This window comes from Juglans regia, chromosome 11 (assembly GCF_001411555.2).
Source record: "Juglans regia cultivar Chandler chromosome 11, Walnut 2.0, whole genome shotgun sequence".
Classification (NCBI taxonomy): Eukaryota; Viridiplantae; Streptophyta; class Magnoliopsida; order Fagales; family Juglandaceae; genus Juglans; species Juglans regia.
The window spans coordinates 25117991-25130104 of NC_049911.1; the positions used below are offsets into that span (position 1 = coordinate 25117991).

General features: G+C 38.6%; 1 protein-coding gene across 1 annotated transcript; it reads right to left on the reverse strand.

The window, feature by feature from the left end:
• Window positions 1–477: 477 nt before the first annotated feature.
• LOC108994143 (nicotinamide adenine dinucleotide transporter 1, chloroplastic-like) lies at window positions 478–10378 on the reverse strand. Its single transcript, XM_018969243.2, has 9 exons — window positions 9889–10378; window positions 9562–9657; window positions 9268–9374; window positions 8626–8674; window positions 8382–8491; window positions 6946–7040; window positions 6765–6853; window positions 6540–6634; window positions 478–1006 (listed from the first exon to the last, which is right to left on the reverse strand). The coding sequence occupies exons 1-9, from the start codon at window positions 9956–9958 to the stop codon at window positions 770–772; spliced, it is 948 nt and encodes a 315-aa protein (XP_018824788.1). The 5' UTR covers window positions 9959–10378; the 3' UTR covers window positions 478–769.
• Between the last annotated feature and the right edge of the window lie 1736 nt (window positions 10379–12114).

Consider the following 12114-nt stretch of genomic DNA (forward strand, 5'->3'; position numbering starts at 1 on the left):
TTGGGGAAAGAAAAAACTACGAAAATGGAAACTCTGACTCATAACTTTTACTTGCTCTTCCGTATAGTAACTATTTATGTTAAGAGCTGCTAGTCACCTCTGACGATCAGGAAAGTAACGAGTTGGGCAGCTTCACGTACGGCCGTAGGGTAGATGAAGATCATTAAAAAAAAAAAAAATTTTAATAATAAATCTAATTCATTTTTAAAAGATGTGCACAATACTTATTAATTCGTGACTGTATCTAACATTACTCAAGTTATAAACATATACAACCAACCACACTACAAGGAAGAAGGGGTAAAATAATAAATAAGAAATAAAATGGGACCCAACTTCTTTAAGATACAAGAAAAGGACTACTTGCACATTTCAGTGTCTGCCTATTTAACAATATGTAAATTTTCTTAAAAAAAAAAAAAACAATATGTAGTAAATTACAATTAAATGGCATCCAATTGACAAATATTTCAAACATGGTACATGGTCACTTCCTTATTATTCAGTAGTGCCCAGGAAATTATTGTATTGATTGAACTATATTGTAACATTTTTCATCATAATCACTGTCTGTATAAACAGAATCAGCTCTAAGTTTGAATAGGTAACGTGAACTGAAACATCTTTAAATGGGGCTCAAAACTACCAAAATCAATTAAGATACACAAATAAATCAACAACTGCATTGATGGCTGTTGGGAGGTGGTTGGAAGGTGCTTGCAATAATGCAAGTTTCTTCTTTAAATCCTTGATTCGGTTTGATTCATCTTTACAATGTGTGAGGTTGTGAATCAGGAGGGAAAAGATTGACAAGAAAACGGTGAATCATCTCAAAGCTGGTAAATGTGATTACAGCAGCTGGGGTCGTTCGCAGCAGGTTGGTAGCGCACCCACGGTAAAAACCAGGGAGGCCTTCTTGTTGAAATACTTTCTTAATGCAATCAGTTACACCTGAGTACCGCTTCTCCGAGTGGTGGCCCTGCTCTTGAAGCCTTGAGCGTACCACCTGCAAAATATGAATGAGAATCAAAATTAGTCTGCTGATGTGGCAGTACATCTAGAAAAGGAACTGTAGTAAACCCTAAATTGAAAATGGTGCGATAACAGAATGTTGTACCAAACCCAAGTCAGTTTGAGAATAGGATATTTGACAAATATTTTTTTTGATTGGTAATCAAGGTATTTTATTCATAAGAATAGGCAAAACTCAAGTACACAGGAAGTATACATGAGAAATACTTGACTAAAGTTTACAACTGATAGTAAAAAGTCATGGACATTTAGTCTGTTACATACAATGGCCCCCACCCATGAGAACAATGTTTTAAAGAAAAAAACTTTCAGCTCCTCCATTGTCTTCTCACGGTTTTCGAAACTTCTATTATTTCATTCCCGCTATATACACCAACACATGCAGATAGGGACCATTTTCCAGATTATTGCAACTTGTGAATTACCGAAAAGACCTCTCCAGCTAGCTAGAAAATCCACAAAACTAAAACGCATGACCCATGATAAACTGAGTCCTGAGAAGAAGTAATCCCACATGTTCCTCACCACCTCACAATGTAGAAACAGATAATCTACTGATGCCCCATCTTTCTTGCACATACAGCACCAATCCAACACCACTATCCGACGTTTCCTCAAGTTATATGTGGTGAGAATTCTGCCCAATGCTGCTATCCAGACAAAAAAAGTAGCTTTTGAAGGGGCTTTTCTCTGCCAAATGCTCTTCCATGGAAATGTGTGCATGTCTGGGCTCGTTAAAACTTTGTGAAAAGATCTGACAGTGAACTTGCCTTTCTAAGATGGACTCCAAATCATCCTATCCATAATGCCCTCAGTCATACGTACAGAAGATAGTGCCGCATAGAACTTTGTGATCATCTCCAACTCCCAGTCTTGGGCTGCCCTAATGAAATCAATATTCCATTGAGGGGAGCCACCAAAAAACACCAAGAGATCTGATATCGCTGCACCCTTCATTCATGCGAGCTCAAATATGGCAGGAAAAGTATCTTTGAGGCTTCATTCACCACACCAGTTGTCATACCAAAATCTAACATGAGAGCCATCACCCACTAAAAAATGTGTACGTCTCCTAAACATCTCCCAACCCTTCCTAATGTATTTCCACGCCCAACCCATATGGGTCACGTACCACATTCGAACACCAACCACCCCATGTCTCCCCAACCTGCACATCAATAACAGACTTCCACAGGGCCCCCATTTCATGTTCATACCACCACAAACATTTACCCAATAGAGCTTGGTTGAACTTCATCAAGTTACGAATTATCAATCCATCCCCTGAAGTTGGAGTACAAACCATTTACCAATTAACCAAATGGAATTTGAACTCATCCCCCAAACCACTCCACAAAAAGTCGAGTTGTAGCTTCTCAAGACATTTTGTAACCTTTGCTGGTAACGGGAGCAAGGACAAAAAATAAGTGGAAAGTTGGATAGAGTACTTTTAATCAAGATGAGCCTACCACCTTTAGACAAATACAACATCTTCCAAGATGTAAGTCTGCATTCCACTTTCTCAATCACTACATTCCAAATCTGCTCTAATTTAAAGGAAGTGCCCAAGGATAAGCTAAAATACTTTAGAGGTAGAAAAGATACCTTACATCCCAAGAGAGAGGCTAGAGTCGCCACATCGGTAACAGTCCCCACTAGTACCATTTCAAACTTTGAGAGGTTAACTCTCAAACCTGAGACAGCTTCAAAACAGAGAAGTAGAGTCTTCAAACATTGGATATGCCCAATATTAGGTCCACAGAAAATGAGAGTATCATCCGCAAACAACGAATGAGAGATAACGATAGAGCTATAATGACCATTCCCCACCGAGAAGCCATAGAGAAAGCTACCCTCCACAAGGCTTGCAATCATTTTACTAAGAGCTTACATGACAAATAAAAAGAGTAATGGAGAGAGCGAATCCCCATGTCTCAAGCCACGGGATGAGTCGAAAAAACCCACAAGTGAACCATTCACCAAGACAGAAAAACGGACAGTTGAGATGCAGAATTCTACCCAATTCAACCATTTCTCTCCAAAACCACATCTTTTAAGTAGATAAAGAAAGAACTTCCAATTTACATGATCATAGGCTTTTTTCCATATCTAGTTTGCATAGTAAACTCGGTCCTCAAGATTTGAGTCGTCAATCCAACAGTTCATTAGCAATTAAAACCGAATCCAAAATTTGTTTGCCTTTAACAAATGCGTTTTGAGGTTTCGAGATTAGCTTGTCCATCACCGTACTCAATCGGTTCACTAGCACCTTGGAGAGAATCTTGTAGACCCCATTCACAATGCTAATGGGACAATAATCTCGAACATCCACTGATCCCACCTTTTTGGGAATGAGAGCTAAAAAATTAGCATTCAGACTTTTTTCAAATCTAGCATTATTATGGAAATCTTGAAATACCTGCATAAGGTCGCCCTTTATCACTTCCCAACAAGTATGGAAAAAGCTCATTGTGAATTCATCATGTAACGTCCCAATAGAAGACCCAAACCACAAGACCTATACTCCAAAAGGACTAGTCAATGATACAATTGGAGCTCTATTGAAACCTTATAAAGAGCAAAAACTTCTATTTTTCAAGCAATGTGGGATCTCATACACCACCTACCCTTATCTATATTATATGAGGTACCACAATCTCCCCCATTTAAATTCCCGAAGCGGAAGCGTGGTGGACCCATAACCCACAGGTCCCAATATCGAAACCTGGCTCTGATACCATTTGTAATGTCCCAATAGAAGACCCAAACCACAAGACCTATACTCCAAAAGAATTAGTTAATGATACAATTGGAGCTCTATTAAAACTTTATAAAAAGCACGAATTTCTCATTCTCAAGCAATGTGGGATCCCATACACCACCTACCCTTATCCATATCATATGGGGCATCACACATCAGGGTCTGGGGCCTTGTCGCTAGCCATACCTTGGACGACTTTAGGTACTTCATCTTTTTCAAAGGGCCTCTCAAGCAACCCTGCACTCTAATGATATAATGCTGAAAAAGTCATTCCATCTACTGTCGGTCTCCAAGGATGTTGTTCGGCTAGGAGATGTTCGTAGTACTGTGCGATATGGTTCTTGATGATTGACTGATTTGAAGAAACTGCTCCATCTATCATCAACGTATCAATAGTGTTGTTCCTCCAATGCGAATTTGCCACCCTCTGGAAAAAATTTGTGCACTTATCTCCCTCCTTGAGCCATCTCCTTCATCAATATTACTCTTTCAAGTTCGGTGACAACCTGACTCTTGCAAGTTTTCTCGGGTTCAGAGAGAGTTCTAGCCTCATTCTCGCCCTCCAGACCTTGTAGCTCCTCTAGAAGGGAATGGTGTTTTAGAAGCACATTGTCAAATACTTTGTTCATTCCATTACTTCAAATCATGTTTCAACGCTTTTAGCTTTCTTGCCATTATGAAACTTGGAGAGCCTTGGAAATCATAGGAAGACCACCATTGTCGAACCCTGTCTACAAAACCGTCAAATTTAAGCCACATATTTTCGAATTTAAAATACATTTTTCCTCCTTGGATCCCCCCATAGTCTAGGAGGATGGGGAAGCGATCTGAGCATACCCTAGGTAGCCTTCACTGAGTGACATCCAAAAAATATAACTCCCAATTTGGAGTTAGCAAAAATCTAATAATTCTCGACCAGGATGGAAGTTCACGAGTGTTGGACAAAGTGTACGTGCCTCCCGTTAATGGAATATCCATAAGCGCCTGTTCTGTGATGAAATCAAAAAAATCCCTCATAGCTGGTGTGATGTGGGACATACCTGATCTCTCACTCGGGAAATGAGAGACATTGAAGTCACTTCCTATACAATTTGATAACTCCCACCAACTAAGAAGTCCCACTAATTCTTCCCATAATGACCTTCTTTCCGCATCAATATTGGGGCCGAATACTCCTGAAAAAGCCCATTGGAACCCATCTTCCACATTCTCAAAGGAGCAGACCACAGTGTATTCACCCACACATTCCTCTAACCTTTCCACCACCCTTTATCAAACATAATAAGAACGCCACCGGATGCTCCTTTAGAAGGCAAGCACGACCACCCAACGTAATGTCCTCCCCACAAACTTCAAATTATTTTTCTTGTTATTAATTCTAGTTTGGTCTCCTGTAAACATATGATATCCCCTTGCCATTGACGAAATAAATTTCTGACTTGGAGCCGTTTGTTGTGTTCATTCAGCCCCCTTACGTTCCAATAAATTATTCTTGGCTTCATATATGATCGGTCATTACCCGCCCTTGAGACGCCCCCAGCTAGCAATCATTTCCCCTCCATCATCATTCATAGCCCATGTCAGCCTCTTGAGTTCTCTCTCTCTTTTTTATCCAAATTAAGTGAAGAATTAGCTTTGGATTGTGCACCTCCAGCTTCAATAGCTGTAAGTAATGCCAAAAATTCATCTTCAAAACCCTCACAAGTTATCCTCACACAATGCTTGAACTCTATGGCTTTTTCGAATTACCCAATCTGACACATTCGGATGGAACAAGTTCGATGGAGTAGGTTCGTCACCCTCAATAGAGGACCTGCCCCTTGTAGGCTCAAGTACAACCAGAGCCCGCTCCACTTCATCCTCCTCAAAATTACCCAAGCCTACCACACTGTCAGAAGTGACATGTAGTGGTTTCTCGGCAACCAGAGGGTCTTCCTGTACCAAAGTGGGTGCTTGCACGGCATGGTGGTTTGTCGACTGCCCAGAGGTCGCTGACAGAAGTGTCTATGGCTTCTCGTAGAACTCCCGACCTCTCGGTGACCCTCCCTTCAACTCCATAGCATGGATCTGAGGTATTTCCACCACCGGCGCGGGCGACAACATCTTCTCAACCGTGGTGGCGGGATGCGACCCAGAGTAGGCCGACGCATCTATCTGTGCCTCTCCACTAGACAGTGGCTCTCCCGTCGTCAAGATCTCCTACAGCGCAACCTCCACAAACAAATATTAACCTATCCATGATCAGGTCCTAGGAATTTAAGCCATACCCCGATCGAATAGGTACGAGAAAATATCCTTCTCAATGCTTTCGATGACAATATGGACAATTAAAATTAGAAAGATAGTAACTAACCAAAAAATTAGAAAGATGGGGTATACAAATCTTATTCTATTCAGAGAATCAATATAGATTTCCTTCTAGGTAAGAAAACAAGGATGATTGTCATAAGTTACAGAGGCTGAGCCATTATTTTTACCAAAATCAGGAAACAGCATTGTTCTCCTTTTCAGGAGTTACCTAAGGAAAAGGAGCATGATCAGGCAAGCAACTTCTGAAAAAATAAGTATAATGGCATTTCACCCTATCACTTGTTTTTTTTTTTTATCGATAGCATTGCACCCTATCACTTGTAAAAGCCATATATATATTTACTTGTGTGGTAAACAGTATTCCTCAAGGAAATAAATTTCTACCCATTGACCACAAATAGTTGTTATCATATTGTGACATTATTTAATATTGTACCTCATGTGGATATGTCAATGTGGAAGCAAATATTTTGGAGACTGATGAGGCAACAGCAACATCGCGCGCACTTAGTTTATCCATAGTAGTATTAGCTGATACAATCACATTAAAAATAAATGAATTCTTTTTGTGTAATAAATAAGAAAATTCTGTTATTTGGATGAGACTAAAAAGCTATTTCCTAAGAAGTTCAAGGAGAGCTAAAATCAGGAAGAAAATAACCTCGATTGGCCAAGTACAACTTTATTTTCTCATATGTTGGAAATTGTATTGCAACATGACTGACACCAGCCAAAGCAGGCACAAGACCACTGTTAAAAACAATAACATAAGCACAACTAAATCATTTTCACAACAAAAACGTGATCAGTAATATGGTACATTAATGATACAAGCTACAAACCTATACAAACCACGAATGCCTTCCTCGTGAGCTATTCTTCTCAAAGCAGACAGCGTACTCCTATATGGCACCACACCAGGTCTCATTCCTTGAGTCTACAAAGAAGAAGAGACAAAATGATGCTTGAAGCTTTATCATCTTAAGAACATGCTAAGTTTCTTTAAAAAAAAAAAAAAAAAGAGTGCACTAAAAATGAGTATGCGGTAGTATTATGCAGAACCATAAGTAGCTCAGAGAAAAAAAAAATAGGATTACAAGTATGAAATGATAAAAGTGTGACAATGATGAAGAAACCAAGAATTTTATTTTATTTTTTCCCATTTAGTGAGAAAGTAGAGCTTCCACAGATCACCATTAATGACAAAAATTTATTAACATCATGATTGAGATGTCACTGCCAAAAATATAACTGCACAGAGGTACAGTCTACTTCCTTCAATATAGCCAAAAATCATCTACTTTTTCTTGATAGGTAATACAAATTTTATTAAATAATGCAAAGTTGTACATAGGGTGTAGAAAATCATCTAAACTTACACAACTACTAAAATCTAGTAAGCAGCCAATGTGGAACTTAGCACCCATGACTACCTTTATAACCTAACCACTCTATGTAGGTTTATTCATATTCCTCATGTGGGACTGAGGTATTACAAACCCCCTCTCTCAAAATCCTGACATCCTCATCAGAGTTACACAATGCTCTAGTTTCGCATGGCCAGCCTTACTAAGTGGCTCTTATACCATATGTAACATTCCAAAGAAGTGCCAGCCACATATGCACTATAATCCCCAAAAAAATACTCATTTTGCAGCTTCCCAATAATCACTTCTCAATCTCAATCTTACCTGGTAAGTAGGCAGTGTGGGACTTAGCGCCTATGACGACCTTTATAACCAACCAACCCTACGTGAATTATTCATATTCCCTTTGAGGGACTAGGGTGTTACAAGAATCCTAAAATTCCAATTACTCAAATTACTAACAATTTGAGAGATACCTATAATCCATACAGTAAAACAACAAGTTGTACAAAATTAGAGGTGATTACAAGAAACATTTTTTCCATGAGTGAGATGATCATATGAAACTTCATTAGAAGTACTACTGCCACATGGCCTCCTAATTAGGATCATAAATGACTGAATCCTTGTGTCTTTTTTTCATTATATGTCGCAACCTTAGTTTTTTTGTATGATGAGGAACCTCACTGAGGTAGGGTTCTTCAAATTCACCCTTGGGGAGTAAACTCTGCATAGTCAGATACACAATCCCATCCAGAGGAATTCCTAACGCAGAACCGAGCTCAAGATGTCAGACTCTATTATAGCTCATCCCAAGCCCACCCTTTGAGCACTGGGCTACACCCCAATGAAATGTGATAACATTATTTAGATCGTATAGAACAAAGGCATATGGTACTTGAGAGACATACTTGAAGCCTTGTCTTCACAACCCAAAGAGGATTTGTAGCAATGGTTGTTGCAGCTCCAGCGCCAGAAGCAGCTACCATGTTAGCACCAATTGAAAGATGATGACTCTCATCTACAGATGGAACAAAGCTAAACATCAATAAACACTTTATATGAAGGTACAGCAAGGTAATAACTTCAAGGACTGAAACTAATATGGAAATTATCCTTAATTATATGAAGGGAAGAAATAGGCCACAGACTAACCATCAGAAGAAAGGAAGCTTTTCAGCTGATCATAAATCGTAAAATAAACCTGCAAATCATTCGATTAGGTTGAACAAATAAATTGTAGTTATATGAAGTAAGATAATTATCCAACATAGAGAAATTGAGAATGCAGGTAGCAAACATGGCAGATTGAATAATCCATGTCCCACAAAAGCTTTTATCAAACACAAAACTAAGACAAACTAGTCATGCATGGATAATCTTTTATTTATAGTGACCAAATCATTCTCTATCCTTAGTTCAATTCGTTCCATAGTCACATTGAAGTTACTACTAGAGGCCACTCTGCTTACCATTACTATTATAGTGTTTTTATAAGTACTATTATTATCAATTTAAAATGGGGAAAATGTAACTTTAACCAAGTTTTTAGAACTTTGAACCAGTTGGTATACATGGCTCTCCTGTAGATGGTGTAGCGATAGTTCCATGTGGTACTGAGTGAAAATTTGCCACCAGAGAACGATGCTTCCCAAATTGTAGGTGTCATTTGTCAAGCAGAAAATAAGTGGATCATACAATTTCATAATTCATAGATATATCAAAATTTTCTAATAACACCCCCGAGAACAAAAAAAAAACATAAACAAGTATTCCACAAAGCTAAAGAGCACTCACCGCCCAGTTAGGAAGTAAAGCCAGCACAGTGGGAGAGAGCCCACGGTACATACCTCGTAACCCCTCCTTGTGAAATATTTGTTCCAAACTACCGACAATAAGACTACCTGAATCACCAAACGAAATCAAACAAAATAACCCCATTTGTTTTATAGGTAAGAAAATAATCCCATAATATAAACTCCATCTTAGACAACTCCACTGATGCTCTGATGCTCAATTAAGTTCATACAACAATAATGTGCACCTTGTAACCGCTAAACTCACTATAAGTCCCGCTGTAAAAGGGCATACCTTTAGCAGTGGTATTGGCGAGCTGAGGCAGCCCATGAACCTGAAACCTAGTCTTTATCACATCTAACGGACACACGAACGTTGCAGCAATGACCCCTACGCCAAAATTTCACCACCAAACAGCTTAATACAACAAAATCCAAAAATTTTGATTCTGAAAATAACAACAGAAAAGGGGAAAAACAAAACTCGAGCTTTCGACATTTTGACCAAGTCAAAACAAGTATTTCTACGCGCACACACAATCTCTCTCTCTCTCCCGTTGTAACTTAAGCACACAAAAAAAAAAGGAACCGAAAAAAGGCACGAGGAAAAAATCTGAGGTACCGGCAGCGGCGCCGGCGCCGGCGTTGCAGAGGACACCTCTGGGACTAGGGCCATGATGATTGGCAGACATCGTGGAATCCCTGACGAGAATCTCGAGAATTCGCGGAGGATTGAGTTCGACGCACGGAGACACAGGAGTCCTCTATGTAGAGGCGGTGGATCGCAGAAAACAAGAGAAGCATGGCCAAGACGGGCGGAGGGGGGGGATGCGAGTCGAACCGGTCCGAGTTAGCGCTTTGAAGAGGGGGTGGAGATCTTAAATCTTTAAGAGGCTGCCGTTGGATGAAGCCGAGAACAGAAATCGGCCATGCGAGAATTTGGGAGGAGGAGGAGGAATATTCATTCAAGAGTGAAAAAGATAAATTTGATTGGATAGGTGCGATGCGAGTGAGGAAAGCGAACGTGAGGCTTCGACTTCGCTTCTTTTCTCTTTCGAGACTAGAGAGGGGCCTCCGGCCGGAGTACGTACGGGTCGCCACAAATGGGACCCTCCAAGGACTAATCAATTATAAATTAATCATTTTTATATCATTGTCAAGGGAAAAGAAAATAATGCTATTTTTTTAATCTATTTATAACATATTTGTGCCGTACGGGGAATTGATTTTTTTTTTTTCTTCAGAAAAATAACTTGCATTAATAAATAGATATTAATGGTCAACAATAGGCATTGTCAAGGTCTTATAAAAAAAAGATTGGATACAGTCAGCAAGTCCTCAATGGTCGATATATACCCAGATGCAAAATTGTTTCATCTTTTAATTTACAACTCTGACCATTCTCCAATTCTCTTAAACACAAGTAGAAATCAAAGATTTACAACCTTCAAATTTGAAAAATTTTGAGCAAGGAATTCCACTTATGTCAATGTGATTAAAAATGCTTGGGAAACAATCTGGACTAGCACACCATCATTCATTCTCAATCTAAAGGTTAAAGAGGTTAAAAAAAGTCTTAAAACATGAAACATTAACCACTTTGGACACATTCAAAAGAGTATAAAAGATATGTCCAATAGGTTAATTCAAATTCAATCTCACATCCCAATGAGAATAAAACACAGCAAGACAATTACATTCGAGATTGTCTCAATGAACAATTGAAAAAAGAAGAAATTTTGTGGAGAGAGAAATCAAGGATCAATTGGTTAACCACCACTGATCTAAACACAAAATTCTTTCACATGACTTCCACAATTAGAAGGAGGAATGAGATTAGTTGTATAAAAAACAACTCAAACCAGTGGGATTCCAATCCTCTGAACATCCAAACAATGTTTATGAATCATTTCAAAAAAAAATTAAAACATCTTCTCCACATATCACTCAAGACTTTTATCATCTTTTTCCTGATAAAATCACAGAGACTGACAATCAATTCATTTGCCAGCTACCTTCTGATGAAGAAATCTTTCAAACAATTAAACAAATTCCCTCTTCTAAAGCCCCTAGTCCAGATGGGTTCACGGGTTTTTTCTATAAACAATATTGGAAAATTGTGAAAGGAGATTTCATTGCTGTTATCAAGAGTTTTTTCACTTCAGGACATATGCTAAAGGAAATGAATCATTCAAACATTGTTCTCATTCCAAAAATTGAATCTCCTAGCACTGTCCATCATTTTAGGCCAATCAGCCTTTCCAATGTCAGCTACAAAATCATTGCCAATATCCTTTCCAGCAGACTCAAATTAGTAATGAAAAAAATCATTTTCCCCTCCCAAAATGCTTTTCTTCCAGACAAGATAATCCAAGAAAACATTGTACTTGTTTAGGAGGTTTTTCATGTTCTAAAACACAAAAAATGAAGAAAATGACTTATGGCTGTCAAAATTGACATGGAAAAGGCTTTTGAATTTATGGAATGAAATTTTTTGTTACATATATTCAATTGTCTTGGTTTTCTTTAAACTTGGATAAATTGGATTAAAGAGTGCATCACAACAACTTCTTACTCAGTTGTGATAAATGGAAAACCTCATGGATTTGAACATCCAACTTGAGGAATCAGACAAGGTGATCCACTATCACCATTCCTTTTCATTTTAGGCAGTGAAGTTCTCTCTAGATTGATTGTCAGAAAAGAACAAATGGGAATTATTCAAGGGATTCAAATCAATAGGAATTGGCCCTACTTTTATCATCTGCTTTTTGCAGATGATTTAATTCTTTTTGGCACAGCCAATGCTCAAAATGCTCAAAATGCGAACAATACCTTGAGATTTATT